This window comes from Chrysochloris asiatica, unplaced genomic scaffold, assembly GCF_000296735.1.
Source record: "Chrysochloris asiatica unplaced genomic scaffold, ChrAsi1.0 scaffold00102, whole genome shotgun sequence".
Taxonomy (NCBI): Eukaryota; Metazoa; Chordata; class Mammalia; order Afrosoricida; family Chrysochloridae; genus Chrysochloris; species Chrysochloris asiatica.
The window spans coordinates 5,942,731-5,965,920 of record NW_006408620.1 but is presented as its reverse complement, the minus strand read 5'-3'; the positions used below and the strand labels follow the sequence as shown (position 1 = coordinate 5,965,920).

The window sequence follows — 23,190 nt, the reverse complement described above, 5'->3', positions numbered from 1 at the left end:
TCTTTACAGGAGCAGAACGCCTCATCTTTCTCCCGCGGAACAGCTGGTAGTTTCGAACTGCTGACCTTGCGGTTCGCAGCCCGATTTGTAACCACTACGCTACCAGAGCTCCTTCCTGTATCCATGTTGTTGTTGTTGTTATGTGCCGTCGAGTCGGTTCTGACCCATAGCGACCCTGTACAGGGTTTCCGAGGGTGTAAATCTTTACGGGAGTAGAACGCCTCATCTTTCTCCCGCGGAGCAGCTGGTAGTTTCGAACCGCTGACCTTAAGGTTCGCAGCCCGATTTGTAACCACTATGCTACCAGAGCTCCTTATCCATAATCCCCATCAAATGTCAAGGCTCCTGGCTGTCCAGGGCCACTTCTCCAGGGTTCTTTCGCACCAAGCAAACCTGGTGCTCTTCAAAGTTGAAGCCGAACACAGCCTTTCAGATAAGCCCAGGGCCTCTCCCAGCTTTGAAATCTATCCTGTGGGAAAAGGGCAGGTTGGGTGACATGCCCTGAGTCCCGGCTGGTTCTGTAGTTTTGAACATCCTTCAGGTGGTTTTTGGTGTTGGGAACAAACCAGCGCGAGAAATGCAGTATGTAAGACCATGGATATTAAACTCTGACTCGGCCATTTACAGAATGCAATGGAGTTAATGCCTTCAATTTCTGAGCCTTGGTTTCCACACGAAGCAGCCTAGGCAAAGTATCTCATGCTCCTTAGGTGCTCAGCAAATCCCATTATTTTCTAACGGCACAATGCCAGAGTCATCCGAAGCAGAGAGTATAGAGCCAGTTATTGGACATCTATCCTGGAGTCCTGTATGGCACTGTAGGAAAAGCCATGTACTGTTAACCACAAGGTTGGTGGTTCAAATCCACCAGCTGCTACTTGGAAACCCTATACAGGGTCACTATGAGTCAGAACTGACTCGATGGCACTTAATAATAACATTTCATGTGCAGCGCTGTAGATGAAATACTAACCGCAAGATCAGAGGTTCAGACCCACCGGCTGCTTCTTGGAAACCCTATGTAGGATCACTGTGAGTCAGAACCTACTCCATAGCACTTCACAAGAATAATATCCCGTGTTAAGGGGTCTGGGTAGTGCTAATGGTTTGCTCTTGGCTACTAACCAGAAAGACTGGCAGTTCCAACCACTCAGCCAGCAGTGCTGAAGAAGAAAGGCCTGGTGATCTGCTTCTGTAAAGATGACAGTCCAGAAAACCCTATGGAGCTCAGCTCTGGTCTGTAACTGATGGGTTGCCACAACTCGGAATGGTTGTGTTTTCTGCTTCCCGTGTTAAGCATTTTAGAGCGTTCTTCCACCAGATCTTCTCCCATGGAATGGGAGCCTTTGCCAGAGGTGGAAAAGACTCGGACCTTAGGGCTGTGAGTTGAGGAGGCAGTCTGTGAGGACCAGATCAGGTTGGGAACGTTTTGAGGTATCTGAGAACTGAGGGGTCCACTGTGACGGCCTTGACCTAGGATGTAATTGAGACACCTCTGTGGGGCTCAGCTTCCTTTGAGACTAGAGTGCTCAGGTAAACAGCAAGGAGCAGCACACACTCGGCGGGTTTAGGACCCCGCGGAGGTGACAGGGGTCCGGGAGTCAAGCAGGAAGAGTGGACGTAGGCGGAGCCATGACGCCATCAGCGTACAGCACGTGGGCTAGAGCGCAGGCGCGATGGGGGTGGTGAGGAGTTCCCCCACTCCCACCCCGGGCACTGGCCAGGTCTCCTCAGTAGGACCCCTGCCCTGGCTCGTAGTCAGCTGGGAGTCACCACTTAGGAGGCATTAGTCGAGGGGACAGTTCGTGCAAAGGCCCTGTGGCTGGAGGGAACACAGTGAGTATTGAGTCTCTCGTGGGTCCCAGTGGAAGGTGGGTCTTCCAAGAGAAGTAGGGGAGACATTGAAAAAGGCTGGGGCTTGATGACGCCCGACCTGGTCCGTGCGGGGAGTAGGCATTTAGAGAACCTGGCCCCCCAGTTTTCCCTAATGGTTCTGTGAAGCCCCAGGGTCATGACCCGGGTACGAAGGGGCAGTCTGAGCACGCACTTTGTTGAAAACTACAAGTCTCTCTGAGCAGTCTTGAGACCAAGGCCCAGCCTTGGGGAGGCACTGGTCAGATGGATAAGGGGCTGTCCCAGGTGAGGATGCTAAGCGCGTATCCAGGTGTTACTGGCCACATTCTTCTCCTTCAGATCCTATGTAGCCTTCTCCACCTACTCTAGACCTCAGGTAGGTGACTTCTGCTCCTTCCTGGGGCTCTGTTCAGGATAAAGGGTTTGATCAATGCCTATACCAGGGCTGGCCCCACTAGGTCTGGACTACACTGGGGATCTGTATGCCCCACCCCCCCCAGGCATATCCCTGCTTCCCTATGGCCTGATTGACTAGGATGAACAGTTCCACCCCCACCTTCAAATACACATGTAACCAAGGCCGCTTCACAGGCCTCCTGGTCTCTTTGTCTCCACACAGAGCCAGAGGGATCTTATCACAACACAAAGTAGGTCAGGTCACCCCAAGGGTTCCTATTACAGTTAGGATCCACACTCATGCTCCTCAGCTTCCAATAAGGCCTGCTGTGCGCCCCTCTCCCCCTTCAGTCGCTATGCCTTCACTCCCTAGTCCCAACCCACCAACCCCCAAAACCATTGCCATCCCCATAGCAACCCTATATAAGGTTTTGAGATTAAATCTTTACAGGAGTAGGCAACCTCATCTGGTGGATTTGAATTCAGTTAGCAGTACAATACCTAACCCACAGTATCACCAGGGCTCCTGCCCCAGCCCTCGTTCATGGGCTGAACTCCACAGCTGTGTTGTGTTCTTTGTATGGAATGCCTGCCTCCCTTCTTCCCTGGGCTGACTCCTTCCTGTCACCTCAGGGAAGCCTTGCTCATGGCTCCTTCCAAAATAACCCCACCCACTAGCCAACCACCCATTGCAATTTAATTGATTACTGTCACTACCTTCAGTTTCCTATTTAGTTGTTCCTGTCTGGGGCCCTGGATGTGTGAACATGAGAACAGAGACCGCCCACCTCTATTTGGTTCATTCCTGTTTTCTTTGGACTTAAACAGTGCCTGGAATCTAGTAGGTGCTCAGTGAATGTTGTAAGAACTCCAGTTGACATCTATAGGGCATCTCACCATTGAGATATCTCTTGAGCACCTGCTGTGGGATAGAGTCTTGTGGGTATTTTACCTGCACTGTGGTATAGAAGAGGTTCTGAGGTCAGATTCTAACTCTCTGCTCTCTGACTGAGGGGTTACAGTACCCATTCACAAAGTTGGAAGCATCAATGGAGGTCTGACATGAGGTTTAGGAATATGCATTGTCACGAGATTTCCCCCAGACCTTTCCTTGAGGAGAACCCTGGCCTAGTTTATAGGGTGGGATGGACCTGGGGGGAGGCCTGGCCATCACTTTTGAGCTGTGTGAGCTTGAGTAGATAACTGTGTTTCTCTGAGCTCTCATCTCATCTCTAAAATGAGGGTCAAAGTCCCCAGCTCAGGGACCACTATGACACCTGGCACACAGGCCCTTACCTCATTCTGCACACCCGCACTGCCCCAGCTCCCTCACTCCTAGAGCTGGGAGGCCTCAGCCACCTCTGGGCCCCTACTCCAGCCCTCATACACACACACACATACACATAAACCCTCCTCTCACTTTTCATTCTTGTAAATTGACGTCAGCACTGCTGAATCATGAAGCTGAGGTTTGAGAGATACGGAATCTGCACACCCCGGGAAGCCACATGCCACCCCCAGCCCAGCCCTTTCCTCTACAACACTGGCTGCGCTGGGCTGTACTCACGACTCGACTCTAGCCCCTCCACCCCTCTGGGTGCCTGGAGTGCACTCCGGGGTCTTTCAGGGTACTGTCAGTATGTCAGTCTAGACTTACAAAAGAGGACACCACTGGAGTGAAAAGTGACATCTCTGGGGAAAGTGTTCAGAAGGGTCTTTTTTCTTAGCTGTGTTGCTCTGGGTTTGATAAAAAGAATGGGTTTGTATACCTAAAACTTACAGAATGAAAAGGTAACTCTTAATGAAAGAAAGGGGAGTGGGGGAGGAAAGCCCTTAATAATATTGTAATGTTTGCTTTCTTTTCCTGGCAAATTCATCTCTTTTTCTCAGAGGCCATCTGTCAGAAAGGGGATGTTGATAGTACATAAATCAGAGGGCTAGGGTGAAGGTTAAAAACTTTAGTGTAAGTAACTAGGGAGCTTGGCTAGAGTCTGGTAGTGCAGTGGATAAGCACTTGGGCTGCTAACAGAAAGGTCAGCAGTTTGAACCCACCCACCACTCAGAGGGAGAAAGAGGTAGCCTCAGATCATAAAGATTTACAGCCTCAGAACCCCTGTAGTCTATCTGTAAGGTTGCTGTGAGTCAGAATCAACTCCACAAGCTCCGTGTAAATGTAGTTGCTGGTGGTACTATTACTGCAAATGTTGGCCCCTCAAGGGAGGTTGCATGGTTTAGTGGTACCCAGGCTGTGAGGCAGTCTTGTCTGGCTTTGAAAATCTAGCTCTGCCATTTGCTATGTGCTGTCTGTTGCCTCTCAGAGCATTCCTTTCTACATCTGTAAAATCACACAATCACGTAGTTTGAGTCTTCCTATTGTTGTCATCAGATCCCCAAGCTCTACCTTCTTGGATCTCTCTAGGCACCGCCTATGGGGATAGGAGACCCAGGCATCAGTCCATAACAGCAGAGAGCAAAGGGCAGGGGGTGGTTTAAAAAACGAAAGGTAAAGCCCAGCAACTCCTTGGAGGCCGAGAGGCAAGCTGGCACCCTTTCCCTCCCACCCCACCTTATTAAGGGATGGAGCTGCCTGAGCCTTCAAGATCCTATGTCTCCTGAATCTTGAGGTCTGGGGCTGATTTTATCCCCCAGACTAGCCTGGGTGCACCAGATCTCCACTGTATGTTAATTTTATGCTACATGGTGTCATCTGAAAGGTGATATTAAGCATGTCCAAGGCTGTAGAGGGCTGTTTCAACTTCTAAAAATGAAGTGCGGCTTAACCCCAAAACCTGAAAATGACTCAATTCACCATGCATAGCGGGACAGCCTGCATGTTCCCGGCATGGCCAGAAAACCTGTGTCCCAGTCACTTTCTGGTACTCTAAGTTAGCTAGCTCCCTCACCAGCATGAAACAGCCTTTCCCACTGTTGAGAACACCACCTCCTCCAGCCAGCCCATTTTTGAGGTTAGCAGCTGAGGCCCACAGGCAAAGGGAATTGCCCAAAGTCATCAGCAGCATCTCCTGCCGCAGCAGACCACAGAGCCTTTTTCTGGCTCCAGGTTTTAGGTACAACAAAAAGTACACAAGAGCCAACAAGGTAGGCAAGAGGAAGTCAGACCTACCCTTGCACCTCCTTTCCATCTGAAATATATCTCCCTGGACGCTACTGCCTCAGAATGTGCCACTCCTAAAAACTCATCAAGCCCCAACCCTCTTCCAGGAAATCATTGGGGGCCTACAAGGACAGACACTTCTTCTCTGTCATCCATTTCTAACAGACTCTTGTTGGGCACTCAAAAGAACCAAGTGTCTTCTTTGACAAGAGAATTGCCACAGGCACATTTACCTCTTCTGAAAAATGGATCTAAGATCCTGGGGCTCACAGGTTATTCCTATCAGAAACCTGAAGCATGTTAAGCACTGAACAGGGCCTGTTAATTAAGTGCTCCTATTTTACCAGACACACACCACCAAGACACCAAAAGGGGGCCAGTCAGCCGTCTCCCCAGGCTTGTGGGTAGAACCCAGCAGTCTTCACAGCCACACATCACCAGCTGCATTCCACCTCCACCCGGAGGCTCTCCAAAACCAGGGAAAGCCTGGGATCAAATCACGCGCCCTACAAACCTTTTTTCTTAAAAAAAAAAAAAAAAAAATTCATAATAAAGTTTATTATCTAAACTGGTTGTAAAAAATATAAAATATAATTCTGCATAGCAGAAAAATCAAGCCAGAGACCCTCCCCCAACCCCTGGTTTGTGCAAAGATACAGAATATATGTAAACATGAAGAGGTAGGAGGTGCGAGTTCAACTTCTGGTCCCGCTGTAGTTAAGCTGCTACAACAACCAGGGGGACCCAGAGGGAGCACCAGGATGGGGTGCACCCCCAAACAGGTGGGGAGGGGGCTGTGGCTTCATCTCCAGCCTAGAGTGGGTGGCGTCCTGCCTCCTCCCCTAGGCCGGCTCCCTCTAGCCCAGGTGGGGAGGACATCCATGTAGTTCCAGGCAAATAATAATAATTAATAATAGAAAATAAAAACAAGTCGCCCCAGTTAATGCTGCGTGCTCGGCGGGCGCGGCCGTTCAGATCTGGAAGGGGAAGGAGCTCAGGTAGTCAAGAAGGACAGGGTTGAGGGGGATGCGCGCCAGGTTCTCGCGGCCCACGGTGGCCACGATGCGCTGGCGGCACAGCTCCTGCAGCGGCCGCACGCGGCGCTGGCGCAGCGGAGCCCCCAGCATGCGGCGCGGCGCCGCCACGTAGTGCTCCAGCAGCTCGAAGAGGCAGCCGAAGCTCTCGCGGCTGCCGTCCAGCTGGAAACGGCCGGCCTGGAAGTGCACACGGATGCTTGTAGGACCCGAGGCCATCTTCACGCTGAGGGCGAAGAAACAGTTTCGCTGGCGGCTGTCGCGCACCAGGAAGGTGCCCACGGGTTCGGCGCGCAGCCGCTCGTGCGCTCCGTGCACGCTCAGGGGTCCCCAGTAGAAGCCGCAGGCGTCGAGGAGCGCACTGGCGCGCGTGATGAGCCGATACTCGGAGTGAGATCGGAACGTGCGGAAGTGTGTGTCGCCAGGGGTCGGGACCACCGGGGCTGCTGGGCAGGGCCTGGGGCGCACCGGGGCCGGGGGCGCGGAGGAGGAAGGCTCTGGCCGCCGTCGGGGCTCTGCTGCCGCGGAGATTGCATTGTCGGCTGCCACCTGGTTGTGTGCTACCATCCTACACGCGGGGCCAGCCGGAGGGGTGGGCCATAGCGTCCGGGGGTTCGCTGATGGGGGAGACAGAGCAGTGAGCAAGAGTGCCTCGGAGGGGTGGGATCGGACTCTAAGCCGAACAGACAGACCCAAAGGGGTCGAGGTAAGTTTCAAGTTTCCACAACCCCTTGGAGTCTCAGTGGACTCAAAAAGAAAATGGGCTTCCACACCGCGGAACACTTCCAGGCGGGTGGTGGATCATGAAGGCAGAGCCCAGGTTCCCGGTCGCCTGGAGTTTGGGTCGCAGCAGGGACCGTGGAGAGGGGTGCCGGGGAGAAACCTGCTAGACACCAACCGCCCGCCCTCGGCTCGCCGCCTGCTGGCCAAGGCAGGGATCGGCGCCTCGTTAGGGGATTTTGGCAGAGACCAGAGAAAAGCCCCACTGCGGGTACCCCTCGCGCGAAGGATGGCCTGGGTGGGGCCGGCGGGGGCGTGGTGGCCACGACCCCACCAAGTAGCTCCCGAGGCCGGTCAGCTCGTTTTCTTTCCTCCCCTCTCCCTCTTCCTGGCCCAGAGACCTGCTCACCTGGCGGCGGGGCGCTGGGCGCCGCAGGCGAGGGGCTCCGGGGCGGTTCTCGCGCATGCTCCGGGGCGAGGAGCCGTGCCGCTGCCACGGCCGCAGCTCGCTCTGCTCGGCGCCGAGCTGGAGTCCCATCCTTTTAACTGAACTGCTGAGCCGAAGCCAGAGACTCCGCCCCTCTGGCTCCACCCCTTAGAGACCCCCGCCCTTCCGCACCACTTTCGGTTTCTTTTTTCGCGGCAGCGGGCGGCTAGGGAGAACTGGTGCATAACTAGAGAATCTTCTCATGAGAGCCTGGGAACCCCCCCAAACTCGGCTTAACCTTGCACCTGGGCTGCGATTCCTCCATTGCGGGTCTGTGCCTCCGCTCCTGAGTCTTTCGGCCACTGCCTTCGGCACTGACACCCCTAGTTTGCCCCCACTATCTCTGGTCCTAGGCGTTTAGAGCTAGGTCCTCTAAAATGCTCTGGACTAACCCTGAGACTCTTCTCTACCCTTCCAAGTGTCTCAGACCTCATCCCAGTACTTCTCTGCCCTCTATCCCTCTCCAGCCATATCTGCCCTGGGAGATAGAGCCTAGAGCATGCATGCTCCCGCCTCAGTCCCCCGTGAGCTGCGGCCCGGGGACCCTCCGGATTAATTCCACTGTCACCCTCCTCACTGTCTCAGAGCCTTAGGCATCTCCCCCCCCCCCGCCCCCCGCTTCCCTCCGGGCCAGCTGCCGCCCCAGCCTTGGTTTGGGCTTCCCAGGAAGCGGTGACTTGACCGCAGGCTTTGGAGGAACCCTTCAGCGGCGCGGGAGGGCCGGCTGACGGGGCGTTAGTTCCTTGGAAACCGGGCGGGGCCTCGGGTCACACCGTACGTGCCCACTGCGCGGCAGCTGGAGACACTTAAGGCCCAGGGAGACACTGTGATTCTGTGTCTGAGATTCAGCGCCCCGAAATGGCTCATGCGCCCCCCAATTTTATTTTGGGGCAGCTAGCTGATCACATACTGCAAAATTTTGGAGCCTGTTGAAAAAAAAAAAAAAAAAAAAAGGTTCATTCTCACATGTGATGATCCCTTAAACTGACTTCAAGCTTTCTAGCCATTCTGAATTCTCCGGTGGCTCGATGGAGGATCTGCCCCATCCCCACCCCCACCCCCACCCCCACCCCAATGGAATGGTGCGGGCTTTGGCGGTCGGAGCGTTGGCTGAGAAGCCCCGCCTCCCGGGGGGTAGGTGCTCAACCGACGCCCCTCCCCTACCGTTTGTAAGACGCTCCTCACAGCTGTCATTGGTATGTTCCTGTGTGATCCTGCATGTTGGGCTGAGGGCGGGGCCCACGAAGTAGGCCTGATACACGTCTATTTGAAAGAAAAAAATGAGAGTTAAAGCTGGCCCTTTGGGTGCCCCTGGGTCCGGTATGGTCGGAAGACACCCCAGGCTAGGGGCGCAGGACTGGCCAGACGCTAGCACACACTGCCCTCTACAGACAGCTCTGGGATGCAGCTGCCGGTGTCTCTCCCGGAAAGCCTGACACCAAATGCTCTTTCCCATCTAGCAGTTTCCCTCCCTGGCCGGAGTGCCTCAGTTTCCCCTGGCAAGGAGGTGACCCCATCGGATCCCTGAATTCTTGTGCGTCAAGGGCTGCTGGTGCTCCAGGGTCTCGTGTGTGTGTGTGTGTGTGTGTGTGTGTGTGTGTGTGTGAAGGAAGATGGATAAAATAGAAAGTTATGGTGAAGCTATACTGTAGTTACTTTGAAGCTAGAATGTAGACTGTCTGGGATATAATTCCAGTTCTGCAACGGTCTAGCCTCTTGGCCTTTGGTATGTGGTGCTATTGTATCTAAGGCCAAAGTTATCTAGTGCTGTTGAAGCTGAGGCCAACGTTGTAACAGCACAAGTAGGTGGTTTTAACATACAGATTTATTTTCTCATAGTTTAGGAGCATAGAACTCTGAATTCAGGGCTTCCAGTACTAAGGGAAGGCTTTTTCTCTGTGAGGACTCTGGGGGGGAAGCCATCCATTTTACAGATAAGGAAACTGAGGTTACCCATGCCTATTAGACAATTAATTAGCTCAGAAGGAGCAAAGGCAGGAGCCATACCCAGAATAAGCTTTCTCCCTTTGTCCACTGTGCTTTAATGCCCTTCTTCCCCAATCTTCAGGGCCTCCCACTCTGCTCTGTCTCCAAGAAAGACAGTTGATGCCCAAGAGATGCCACGGCTGGCCTGTATGGCTTTGGACCCTTCTATACAATGGGCCTGACCCTCTCCTGCTCCGGGAAGTCAAGAGTCATGCTCAGTTGCTAGTACACGTGAGTTTTCCACTCAGGCAGCAATGACAGTTAATACATCTTTCGTTTCATTTTCACAAGTTCTGACTTCAAAATGAAACCAAATCCAAACGCCAAGAAGGGAAAACACGATATGCTGACTGGCAGGCATTGTGGATTGAATAGTGTTCAACTTCAAAGTATGTGTTGTTGGTCCTAACCTATGTACTTGCGGTTATAATTCTCCCGGGAAAGGGGTGGTCTTTTTTTTAATGAACGAAGGCAGGATTACTGTAAGGGTGTGTGTCAAATCCATCTCTTTTGAGCTAGAAAAGAGATTAAACATACCAAGCCACATGAAGATCACCCAGGAGCAAGCAGCTCAAAGAGATGGCCTTCCTCCAGCACCAGCCTTCCCTGAGAGCCCCCCACCCCCATTACCTTCGGGTTGATTCCAATTTTGTGATGCTATCGGCAGCACCCTGAATTAGAACTCCCAACCTCCTGAATTGTACAGAAAATCCATTTCTGTTTGTCTGCACCACTACATGTGGTATTTCTGTTCTGGTAGCTCTAGCTTAGCAACGATTGTGAGGTTGGTGCAGGACCAGACAGTGTTTCGTTCTATTGTGCATTGGGTCACTGTGAGTTGGTACCGACTGGATGGCACCTAACAGCAATAACAAAAACAGTTCTAGAGAACTAAGACAATAGCAGCCCCCGCTCACAGAGCAGGGAGAATGATTTACAGAATGACCGGAAACTTGGAGAGGAGTGCAAGATTGAAAGTGACTAGAAGTAAATACCGGTAACCGATGGTACATGGAGGGCATTATAATCATTGTAATGAAACACAGTTACATGGTTTGTTGAATGTAAGACTGCTCTGCTCTGTAAACCTCCACTCAATTCATAACACAAAGTTTCAAAAATTAATTATAAAAATGAAAAACAAAAAGGTGACCAGAAACTGTAACTTGGTCCAGAGCAGGGGCTCAGCCAATGTGTCCTTTCCCAGGGTCTTCTGGGGAGTGAGGATGACCCCAGACTCAAGCCTTGGGGTCCTCACGCAGTGCTCTCTCCTATAAAGCAAGAATGTCCCCCTCTCCAGAGGGTCCTTCTTTATGCCCATTTCAAGGACTAGTGGGGTGACACCTGGGGTCCCAGGGCAGTCAGTCATGAAGTTTGTTTCAGGGCCTCTTCTGTAGCTCTTTTTAGCTAAAGCACTCACTGCCTGGAAGGTCAGCAGATTCTGGGTACGATCCAAAGGTCTCCAACCCCCGACTAAGGTCCTGCCTGAGCAGACCCTGCCAATCCCTAGGCCTCACCTCTAAACCCACATCTTCATATTCTGCACTACCTCTACCAGCTCCTTTCTGATCCTCAAGCATGCCAATCCTGCTACAGGGCCTATGTACTGACTGTTCTCTCTAGCTGGGGTCCACTTCATGACCTTTTAGAAAGCCTGCCTCCGCCCATTCTCCAGGCCTCAGCCAATGTCTCCACCTCCAAGAGCTTTCCCTGTGTGCCATCTCTACGGAACAGTCCTCATCCCTAGTCACTCCCATTCTCCTGAAGCACTGGGCAGGATTTGAAATGACGCTAACAGTTCATTGTGTCTCTCATATCTGTGCTCAGTGTTTAACACCTACAGATCAAATGCTGAGGGAGTAAATAATGAATTCAACTTTAACACGCTTGCCAGACAAAACGATTTTTCAGACCTTAAATGGATCAAGGACCGGATATTCCCCACTCGTGTTTTAGGCAAAGAAACTGAGGCACAAGGAAGCTAAATAATTTGTCCTAGGCCACACATTCCTACAGTGTAATTTTTTTGTAAAATACAAATAGAAGACTAAGTCAGTATCTTAACTGATAACCATACTGGAGAGTTAAGTTACCTAATAGCTTTTTAGAAAATACCATAATGTTTTGGCTAAGATTGAAAATTGTGATTCATTACATAGAGCGATTAAAGTGATAAGGAGCTCTGGTAGCTAAGTGGTTACGAGTTGGGCTGCTAACCTCAGGGTCAGCAGTTCGAAACTACCAGCTGTTCAGTGGGAGAAAGATGAGGCGTTCTGTTCCCGTAAAGATTTACAGCCTCGGAAACCGTGTGCAGGGTTGCTATGAGTCGGAACCGACTCCACAGCACATAACAACAACAACACATTCCTAAAGCCTCAAGAGTAACAGCTGAAAATGAAATCCAGGCTCTAAACCCTACTGTGAGGAGCTTCCTGGGGAAGCTGCCAAGGCAGAGGGCAGTTTATGAACCACCCTGGTCCTGGCTTGGCCACTCTTGCCAGCAGGATATGGCGAGAGCTGGAAAGAGAAAGTGAAAAATCTGAGCTCTGGGTCAGGATCTTAATTATTGTCTGGACCCTTCCCTTCCGGGCTGCCGAAGCCAGAGTGAGCCCTACCATTTGCCTATCTGCATGTGGCCTGAGTGAACAGTACACACAAGCCTGCCTCATCTACCGTGAGACCAGGAATCACTTTGTATCTCAGAACCCATTGTGTAGACAGGGCAACTTAGGCCCGGAGAAGGCCAATTGTTTGTCCCAAGGTCCAGATGCAGCTGGAAAGCAACAGATCTGGAGTCCAGATACAGCTTGGTCACATGGCAGAATCTACAATCCTGAGCTGTCCTTGAGTGCAGCCTTCTCGGGAGAAGGGTCCAGAAGCAGATGCCTGGTGATTTAGTTAGCTAGTGCCATGTCATAACAGTCCTACAAGGTATGTGTGTGTGTATGGGGGGTGGGAGGCGCGCGGGGGGCAGGTTACTTTAACAAATCGACATAGATTTTCTCACAGTTTAGAGGCTGGAAGTACAAATTCAGGGCCTGGCTCTGGGGGAAGGCTTTCTCTCGTTGTCAGTTCTGGAGGAAGGTCCAAGTCTCTGCTGACCTTCTGCTCCTGCGTGATCTTCATCACATCTCTCTCCCCTCTGTCTCGCCTTCTCTCTTTGGCTTGTTTAATCTCCTTTATATCTCAGAAGAGATTGATTTAAGACACAGCCTGCACTATATATAACCACATTATAACCACAGGCACTGAGACCAGGATTGACAACACACATTTGGGGGGCTACACCAGACTTGGCTTGGAGGTGTCTGTCAGAGAAGTCACTTTCTTATATGGGCTGGAACCACCCCCGTCCCTGAGCTGCAGAGATTCTTTGTGTGCTTCTGTGCATTGCTGGGGAGGGAATTGATGGTACTTAGATCCCAGAGCGTGGTCCCCTCTTGGACAGGCTGAAAGGCCGGGGAGTGATGACAGGTACCACTGGCTGAGCTCCAGAGTCGTGGCCGGCCAAGCCTGCGGTGGGGGTCACTGTGACAGGGAAAGAAAGTTGCTGAGGTCAGAAATTCTGTGGAGTCTGGTTTTCAGAACGCAGTGTTAGGTCCACAACAGATGGAGAAGGAAAGTGGGTTGCTGGCCTGCCTGCCTCAGCGGGGTGGGTTCTGGCGCGTTGACTTCATCTGAGTGGTCTCAAGAACTGTCCCAAAGCTAGACAGGCCCTGCTCCCTCAGGAGTTCACCCATGTGGACACTATTCTGATAGGCTGATTCCCACCCGCTCAAGCCTCATCCCCTAAGTGGCAAATTAGGTGGCTGTCACTGGGAACAAGCAGCCGCAGTCCTCTTGGTCCTTGTCCTGGTGGTAGTGGTGATTGTGTCCCACCGAGTCGGTTCTGACTCACAGGGACCCTGTAGAGGGTTTCCAAGGCTGTTAATCTTTGTGGAAGCACAAAGCCTTGTCTTTCTCCTGCGGAGCCCAATGGTGAATTCGAACTGCTGACCTGACGGTGAGGAACCCAGCTCGTAATCCACTGTGTAACCAGGACTCCTTGGTAGTGTCCTAGAGGGAAAAAAAAATTTCCAGAAGCTACGATAACAGACCCCAAAACTAGCTGAAAAACAAAAAGCCAACTCAATGCCATGGAATCCATTCGTCTCTGTGGACAGAGTGGGGCTGTCCCATGCATTGGGTTTTCCACACTGTCATTTTTACAAAGTCAGGCCGCCACATCTTTCTCTCCCCGAGTGGCTGGTGGGCTTGAATCCACGATAACAACTAAGCACTGTGCCGCCAATAACCAATAACATTCTTATCAACGGAGAAAAGATTGAAGTTGTCAAGGACTTCATTCTTCTTGGATCAACTATCAACACTCGCGGAAGCAGCAGTCAAGAGATCAGACGACGTATTGCATTGGGCAAATCTGCTGCACTGGAACTTTTTAAAGTATTGAAGAGCAAAGATGTCAGCTTGGCCTGACCCAGGCCATGGTATTTTCAATAACCTCATATGCATGTGAAAGCTGGACAATGAATAAGGAAGATCGTAGAAGAATTGATGCCTTTGAGTTGTGGTGTTGGAGGAGAATACTGAAAGTGCCATGGGCTGCCAAAAGAACCAATAGATCTGTTTTGGAAGAAGTGCAGCCAGAGTGTTCTTTGGAGGCCAAGATGGCTAAACTTCGTGTCTCACACTTTGGACATATTGTCAGGAGGGAATAGTCGCTGGAGAAGGATGTCATGCTGGGTAAGGTGGAGGGTCAGAGAAAAAGAGGAAGACCCCCAATGAGATGGATCGGCCAGGTGGCATCATTGATGGCATCGAGTGTGGCGGCGGTAGTGAGGTTGGCCCAGTCGCTATGAGTCAGTTCCGACTTGATGGCACCTGACAACAACGACAACAACACTGTGTCTCTAAGGCTCCTCGTAGTATCCAGCAGGTAAAGGTTGTTTTGAGTGGGGGGGGGGGGGGGGGGTAGGTCGGCCTCCCACTTCAGTCGTCCCTCACTGTGGTGAAGCTGTGAAGAATGACTGAGCCCTTTTATGACAGAAGGCTGCACCTGGACCAGTTTTGTGTGATGAGGCATCTCGCTCCACGACAGTCACATCTACAAGGGCAAGAAGGCTCGGGCAGAGGTGGTCCTTGGCCTGAGTACAAAGGACAAGTGGAACACAGCTAAGCCACTCAAGGAGAAGGGAAAGGGAGACCCCCTGACAAAGAACTCAACACACACACACACACAGGCTGGAGACAGACTTGGGGAGCCAAGTGGTAGTTACTAGGGAGGAGGCTGAAGGTGTGTGAGATACACAAAATGTTCCTAAAAGTCTGGTGGAGGGGTTGCCTGGAGACATTGCACCTTGCTGTGGCCTCTCCCTGGCCTGGGGTAAAGAGTCCCTTGTAGGGAGTCTTCTGGGTCACCTTGGCCAGACCAGCAAGCCCAGACATCACTGGCTGACATCAGTGGAGCCAGAAGATAAACAGCACACTCGGCTATCAGAGAATTTGCATTCCAAGTGCCTGCACTATCTCTTTTCGGCTGCAACCCAGCTTTGCTGAGCATCTTCTCGAGGCTTTCCCTTATGTGCCTGCCTCTTGTCTCTTTCATTATTCTTCATTGTCTCCTGTAAAAGCATGAAGGCTGGATCATCAATTTTACATTCAACAAGTCATATACTTCATTTCATTACTAGTAATGGTCTGCTCTGAAATCTTCACTCAATTTACAATAAAAAGTTTTAAACGAGAGAGAGAAAGAGAGAATGAAGGGTACCTTCAGCCACCAACTTGGTCTGTGCCCTTAAACCTGTTGCCATCCAGTTAGGGAAACCCCATGTGTGCCAGTGTCTGGTTTTTCTTCCAGGGTGCGTCTGGGAGGCTTGAACCTCCAACCTTTTAATCAGCAGCCAAATGCATTCATTATTTCCTCCAATGTGTTGTTTGTCCATGAAAATATATTATTACTTTGTGTCGATGTTTTTTCCTCCAGACATAGTGTATTTTCTGCACATTCTTGTTGTTGTTAGGTGCCATTGAGTCGGTACCGACCCATAGCAACCTTATGCACAGCAGAATGAAACACTGCCCCATTCTGGGCCAGCCTCACTACTGTTGCCACACTTGAGTCCATTGATGCTGCCGCTTGGCCAATCCATCTCGTTGGGGGTCTTCCTCTTTTTCTGTGACCCTCCACCTTACCAAACATGATATCTTTCTCCAGCGACTAGTCCCTCCTGACAATATGTCCCAAGTATGAGAGACGAAGTTTGGCCATCTTGGCCTCCAAGGAGCACTCTGACTGTACTTCTTTCAAAATGGATCTATTGGTTCTTTTGGCAGTCCATGACACTTTCAATATTCTCCTCCAACACCATCTTACCCTGTGTTAATAACCCACTTAGGTCAGTTTCATTCTTTGTAACAATTGCCGGCTATTCCTCCATGGGAACTTCCTGCATTCTCATTCTTTTAGCCATCACCTGCTGATGGACACATAGGTTGTTTCCAGTTCTTTGTTCTTGCAATTAGTGTGACCTAAACTCCCACAACATCCTCTGCACACGTGTGAGAACCCCTTTGAACTGATAATGATGCTACCTGGGTGTCTGCAGCTTGCCATGTGAATGTGTGTGTATACTTGGTATGTCATTTGACAATGCTTATTTCCGCACGCCTTTGCCAATACTTTCTATCATAACTCTGCTGTGTTTGCCCATTTGCTGGATATACGAGCCATATCTCTTTGTTGCCTAAGTACCAGCTCATTCTTTCCTTTGTTCAACATCTATTTCTTGAGCTCCTGGATTAAGAACTGGAGCTGCCTTGAGCAAAACAGCATGGCCCTTAGGTCCTCGCCAAAAGGGAGACATAACTGTCTCATTCTCATTTGGCAAATACTTCTCAGAGAGGTTGAAGCAGGCCTAAAGTCACCCACCAAGGACTTAGGTCTAGGCCTCCTTCCAGAACTGCTGCATCCTCTTGATGACCATCAGGGTCCACAGGAGCCACAGGTCCCCAGGCAGTTGATAGAAGCCCCACCACAGGCCCTGCAGTGAGTGAGTGTTTCCTAGACTTTACTTTGCCCTCAGTGTCCCGCTTCAGGGAAATCTCTCAACCAGATAGGCCACCGTGGCTGACTTTACCATCTGCTGCTCCATTTCCTGAACTTGGGTTTCCAGCAGGTCTGCCCCCAGCCTGCTGCCGCCCCACCACAAACCAAGCATGTGAAAGAATGAGTTTGTGCTTTGATGATTTTTCCTCTTGTCACTGGTGTCAGGCAAGTTTGCTGTATGTGTGTGTGTGTGTGTTTCTGTCGGGGTGGGGGGTGGGGGGCTGGCACACTGGGAGTGTGGTGGGCGTGTCTATCTGAGCGTCCACATGCCTTTCTGAGTTTGAATGTGACTGTGTGTGTTGCTTCTGCCTAGTGTTGATTTCATTGGAACGTGGGGCTAAAGATGGGTCCAAGGAAGTATTGCCTGCAGTGGTCAGCTCATAAAAGGACATCACAAGGTCAGTAATTCAGACCCACCAGTTGCTCCTTGGAAACCCTGTACAGGGTGGCTGTCTGTTGGAACTGACTTGACAGTGCTTGGCAGAGCAGCATAAATAGAGAGGCCCTGTGGTGAGTCCAAGTCCTTTTCAACCTCTGGCCTCTGACCTCTGACCTCTCTCAAAACAGGTGGCCCAGAAAGACCTCCCAGACTCTTAGACTGAAGTGTAAAAGGCCATCACAGTGTAATGTGGCCTTTCATATTTGATAGGAAAGTCTGAATCTCTCATCACAGGCCTGCCCATGGGGAGACCTTGGCCAAGTCATTTCACCCCTGAGTCTTGGTTTCATCTGTCACGTGGGAGCAGTATGCCTCCTGTTGCCTGTGTGTGGATGTACTCCAGACATTTATGTCCCAGCACCCGGCACATAGCGGTGGTGGTGGTGGTGGTTGTATGCCGTGGAGTTTGTTCCGACTCATAGCTACTCTGCATAGGGTTTCCATGGCTGTAAAGCCTCATCTTTCTCACATGGAAAGGCTGGTAGTTTTGAACTGCTGACCTTACGATTAGCAGCCTGCCTTGTAACCACTATACTACCAGAGTTCCTTGCCACATGTTGTTTTTAAGTGCCATAGAGTCAGTTCCAACTCATAACGACCCTGTACAGGGTTTCCGAGGCTGTAAATCTTTACGGGAGCAGAGTGCCTCATCTGGAGTAGAGAGCCTCATCTTTCTCCCACGAAACAGCTGGTAGTTTTGAACTGCTTACCTTGTGGTTCATAGCCCGATTCGTAACCCCTACGCTACCAGAGCTCCTTGGCACATAGTAGGTGCCTAATAAATGATAATGTTCTGGTCCACTAAGGCCCCTCACCGTTCTTACAAGGTGCCTGCTAACAGCCTGAGCTGTGAGGATTTCCTGAGGAAACGAAAGGGACCTGACCCTTACTGAGTGCCTACTGTATACCAAGCCCCCTGCCAGACGCGTTCCCATGCATGAATTGAGTGAGCCCCGCAGTGACCCCACAAGGTAGGCAATGTTAGCCTCTTAAGGGGAAGTGATTCAGGGTCACACAGCCATTCCACGCTCCTGTCTGGAGATGGGGGTGGGGGTGGTTGAGCTGTGTTTCCAAGCCTTACACACCTCAGATTTCTGCCAAGCCTTCCCCAAGTGTTGATTTTTAAAACGTTTTCTTGTGAACTGGGTGAAGGTTTACAGAGCAGCTCATCTGTTTTCTGCTCAGTGTTTCAGACCCATTTTGTTTCATCTCCTTGACTGCCGAGACCTCCTCAGTGTGGGTGCTGTTGGTGATGATGTGCCGTGGAGTCAGTTCCAACTCATAGTGACCCTGCTTAGGGTTTCTGAAGCTGTCTTTACGGGAACAGAAAGCCTCATCTTTTTCCTAGGGAGTGGCTGGTCGTTTCGAACTGCTGACCTTGAGGTTCGCAGCGCGACTCACAACCACTAAGCTACCAGAGCTCCTTTGCAACATCACTTTCCCCACTTCCTCCCTGCGTTTCCTGTTTCCATTCCTCCTTCTGTCCTAACCCATTTGGACTTTGTCCTTGAGTAAATCCTGCCAGTTTTATCTGAAATGGTTGATGGTTCTAAGGTGTGCATACCACTTTCCCTAGTGGTGGTGTTCCTCTTATAGACCTGCCTATTGTTTGAAACTTGAGCAAGTGGGAAAATGACTAAATTCTTTGCATCCCGAGTCTGTCTCTTAACTCTCTGGAGGCTTCTTTTTGTCCAGAGCCTGTGCCAGGTGACCCTGGGAAATGGAAGGAGGACTGAGGAAGGCAGAGCTCAGGGCACAATCTTGGAAGAATTTGTTCCCTCCGGCCCTTCTGTGTCCATCTCCGCTCCTCCTCAGTCCGGGCCATTGCCTGCAACCCAGTCTCCATCCAGTGACTTTCTCATCACTCCCAAAATCACATCTAACTAAGCTCCTCTCCTCTTCTCCCACTGCATGTCCTGTTCTGGCTACTTGAGCCTCTTTCACCTGTGTCCTGTGCCTGCCTGGCCAGTCCAGGCTACTCTGGTCACCAGGAGCACAAGTTCTTTCCCTCCTCAGGGCTCTCCAGACAGATCAGAATGCACTGGAATGTTCTACCCTTCGTCTCCACAGGGCCTTTCCTAACCTCCCTCCACAGCCCTGTCTGCTCTGCATTCTGTCACTGTACTCCCTTGAAGGATTTATCCTGACCCCCAAGCCTTGTGTTTATAAGTTTATTTAGAGCTTGCGTTTTCTTTTCTGGACAGCAAACTCCCCAAGGGCAGGGCCCTGGATCTTCTATTTCCAGCTCTGGGAACACACTTGGCTTCTTGGAGGTTTCTATGTCCAGCATTTTTGAGTTCCATACTCATTTTACAGAGGAACAAGGGAGGCTTAGAGGTTGAGTTCTAGCCCAAAGTCACCCAGCAAGGAAATCCTGGGCTGCTAACTGCAAGGTTGGTGATTGAAATTCACCATCCACTCTAAGGGAGAAAGATAAAGCTGACTGTCTGCTCTCAGAAGCCCTTAAGAGCAATTCTGCATGTGCCTGACCCAAGCTATGGTATTTTTCAATAACCCCATGTGCGTATAAAAGTTGAGCAGTTGATAAGGAAGACTGTAGAAGAATTGATGCATGAGTTATGGTACTGGAGAATATTAAAAGTACCACGGACTGCCAAAAGAACAAACAAATCTGTGTTGGAAGATGTACAGCCAGAATGTTCCTTGGAAGGCAAAATAGCCATACTTCGTCTCTCTCTCTCATACTTCGAACATATTGTCATGAGGGATCAGTCTCGGAAGGATTAGGAAGATGGAGAAAAAAGAGGGAGATCCCCAAAGAGATGGAATGGCATAGTAGCAGCAACAATTGTGACGTTGGCACAGGACTGGGCAGTGTTTCATCTGTTGTGCATAGGGTTACTAAGAGTCAGTACCGACTCGATGGTACTTAACATAGGGTTGCCATGGAGTCTTGGCGTGACACTGTAGGAAAAGCACTGGAATGGAAACCAACCACAAGGTCGGTGGTTCAAACCCATCAGCCACTCCTCAGAAACCCTCTACCGGGTCAATATGAGTCAGAACTGACAGTGACATTTAATGTAGGGTCGTGATGAAAAAGCCCACTCAATAGCCATGGGTTTGGTGGATTTTTTTGTTTTTTAAAAAGCTTTTATTGTGCATTGAGATAGTGGAGTTAACATGGGAGAACATCAGTTTTGCATTCATCGTATCATATTTTATATCATTGCAATGGTTATAATCTCCTCCATGCATCAACGTTCAACAGTATTTGCTTTGGTTCCATTTTGTTTTTGTAAGTTATTGTGAACTGGGTGATAGTTTACATGGGAGAACATCAGCTTTACACCATTTCATTGCAGTGATTACAATCTCCTCTGTGCATCATTTAACAGTATTTGCTTCCATTCTGTTTTTTGGGGGGTGGGGGAAATGTACATAGAAACACTCAGGAATATATATTTTAAACAACCAAAGGGCACATTCTGTAAGCCTGCCTCCTGGCCCCCAGCACCCAGTCCATCTCTTTCCATGAGTCTGGAGTCTTCAACTGGTCCCTACATGTCCTCATCTCTGGTGTTGCTGCTTCTCTGGATAGGGTCCCGCATTCCGCTTGTGCTCTTGTCCTAGGGTCCTCTGTTTCTGGACTATTATCACCCATTTTTGTTACAAAACTGCCTTTACAGTTGTGGCGGTCTGAATTAGTCATGATAATTACTATTAAATCATTTTTCACCAGACTTGTCTAGACAAGATGAAAACTATTCAGTGGGAACTCTATCTTCCCTCACACACCCTTAAACCTCTTGAAAACTTGTAAGCCAGTCACTTTGTGCCTTTATCGCCTCTTCATTCTAGGTAGCCAACATCTAAGTTGCCTGTCCCTATCTACCCTGTATAGAGAGGGGATAACATTGATAGCTGATGTGAAGACTCCTTCCCTCTCGATAATTTGACCATAAGTATAGGTCAGATTGTAGCAATTTACACTGGTTTCCTTTAAATTTAAAAATCTTCTAGCTGAGTTCTGATTAAGCCATTGAGGCTTAGGTCAAATGGGTTGGTGTTGACTTTTAACCCTTCTTCCTGCTACATACGTGAGCTCACTACTGAGAAGACCACATGACTAGCATATGGACATCCTGTGTGTGCGCACACAATGAGAGTGTTTGTGTGGGATTCTCTGCCTGAATACTCCCAAAGTGTTGGCCATAAGCAGAGTTGGCCATACACTTCTAAGACTTCTTGGCATCTCCATTTCTTTTATGAAGTCCCTCATAAAAGCTCTGGTTGCGTAGTGGTTACGAATCGGGCTGCGAACCACAAGGTTAGTAGTTCATAACTACCACCTGCTCTGTGGGAGAAAGATGAGGTTGGAACCGACTCGATGGCACATAACTCACTAAGCACATCTCTTGCCTCTTAAATTCTGTGTCCTGGGCTTCCAGATATAGGACCCCTTTATTACTGAAATCACAATGACGAGACAAAAGCTAAGTTAGTCTTCCAGGTGTACAAGCTTTAATCAATGTTGCATAGAACTCATTGTAACATGTTCCTGCAATAAGATTGACTTCTAGCATTCCTCATCTGGATGAAACTGACAGGAACAGGCTTGTAGGGATGTCATTTCATCCATTGTATTTGTGCTTCCGCCCTAAGGGATAAGAATGGGAAAAGCCCTTTAATAGCAGACTGCTTCAGGAAATTCACCCTCTTTCAATTTTGGAGTGCCTTAGGACCTGGAAGGAAGTTTAAGACTATCTTAGGTCTCTTGGCCAGTCCACTCAACCACCCATTCCACCCATTGGCAAACTCATTCCATCCATTAATCCACTACTCAATTCAACCATCTTCCATCCACTCTAGTCCAAACAAGCATCTAGTCTCCAGGTAGCGAAGTGGTTACAAGTCGGGCTGCCAACCTCAAGGTCAGCAGTTTAAAACTACCAGCTGTTCCGCAGGAGAAAGATGAGGCTTTCTGCTCCTGTAAAGATTTACAGCCTCAGAAACCCTGTATAGAGTTGCTATGAGTCGGAACCGACTGCACAGCACATAACAGTTGCATAGCCAATTCATCTATCCAACCATTACCATTCTTCCAAGTCAGCTATCTACCCAATCAATTCACCTAGCTAACCTACAATCCAATGTATCCATTCAGCTAACCAATCAGACATTCAACTTTACACTCCCCTGATGCATCCTTCCCATCCACCCAAGCAACCATCATACCCTTCTATAATCCATTTACCACCTAAGTGTTCTGTTGTGCATAAGGGTGCTGAGTCAACCAACTCAACAGCACCTAACAATCTTAATTCTCCACCCAGCCATCCCCTCAGCCACTTATTCATTCACCCATCCACACTCCCATCTGGCTAGTCTTACCTGTCCATCTTGCCTGGTTCTGCGGTCTCCTCCCCCATCCCACCCCCTGGGTTGCTGCCCTCATCTGTGAGGCCCTGTGGCCCTTTCTCACCTGCATGAAGGCCTGAGCTCCGCCTCTTGGTTTTGTATGCCTGCCTGTTCCTCTTCACCTTCCTCTTTTTCACCTTCCCTCCTGCGGACTTCCTGTTCCTGGAGTAGCTGCAGCCAGGAACGGAGAACCTCGCAGTTGCGTGGTGGGAATGCATGGTCTTTTTGGGGTGCCTTGGGGACAGGCCAGGGTGTGGACTGTGGCTTTGTTGGCCCGGGCTGTGGCTGGTCCGTCTCTTGCTGGAGCTCCGGCTCCAACTGTTGCCTCCTTGGCGGTGGTGGGGACAGTTGCACTGGCTGCAGGCGTGGCTTTGGGAGTGAGAGTTGCTATGGGGCTGGGGTTGGGTGATGAGAAGGTTCTGTGTCTTGGTGTCCATGGAGGCCACACTTGGAGAGGCAGAGGCCGCCTCCTCCACCTCTGCCAGCAGGCCCAGCTCTCCAGGGGCCCTGCCACCTGCCCTGCTTTTATACTTGGGGCCTATTGTGATGACAGCAGCTTACAGAGGATGCAACCTGGGGGGCCAGGACCCCCGCCCCTCTAGGCAGGTCTCACAGGCACTCTGTTAAGTATAGGGGCCCCAGGCCAGGCTGAGCCAAGGATGTTCCTCA

General features: G+C 50.4%; 2 protein-coding genes across 2 annotated transcripts; both read right to left on the bottom strand.

Annotated features, from left to right (window-relative positions):
* Window positions 1–5,901: 5,901 nt before the first annotated feature.
* SOCS1 (suppressor of cytokine signaling 1) lies at window positions 5,902–7,608 on the bottom strand. The gene is made up of 2 exons (XM_006867215.1): window positions 7,529–7,608; window positions 5,902–7,016 (listed from the first exon to the last, which is right to left on the bottom strand). Exon 2 carries the CDS (start codon window positions 6,964–6,966, stop codon window positions 6,337–6,339), a length of 630 nt encoding a protein of 209 aa, XP_006867277.1. The 5' UTR covers window positions 6,967–7,016; window positions 7,529–7,608; the 3' UTR covers window positions 5,902–6,336.
* A 106-nt stretch (window positions 7,609–7,714) lies between these two features.
* On the bottom strand, window positions 7,715–22,958 carry TNP2 (transition protein 2 (during histone to protamine replacement)). The gene is made up of 3 exons (XM_006867242.1): window positions 22,586–22,958; window positions 8,771–8,869; window positions 7,715–7,782 (listed from the first exon to the last, which is right to left on the bottom strand). The coding sequence occupies exons 1-3, from the start codon at window positions 22,956–22,958 to the stop codon at window positions 7,715–7,717; spliced, it is 540 nt and encodes a 179-aa protein (XP_006867304.1).
* Between the last annotated feature and the right edge of the window lie 232 nt (window positions 22,959–23,190).

Bases quoted from the DNA above. Each gene is read 5' to 3' on its own strand.
- SOCS1 (XM_006867215.1), bottom strand. From the start codon at position 6,966: ATGGTAGCACACAACCAGGTGGCAGCCGACAATGCAATCTCCGCGGCA.
- TNP2 (XM_006867242.1), bottom strand. From the start codon at position 22,958: ATGGACACCAAGACACAGAACCTTCTCATCACCCAACCCCAGCCCCAT. The intron at 8,870-22,585 runs GTGAGAAAGGGC...TCTTTCAAATAG, and splicing joins GAGCTCAGGCCTTCATGCAG to ACGTGTATCAGGCCTACTTC. The intron at 7,783-8,770 runs GTAGGGGAGGGG...GTTATGCACCAG, and splicing joins TGAGGAGCGTCTTACAAACG to TTCTCCCTAGCCGCCCGCTG.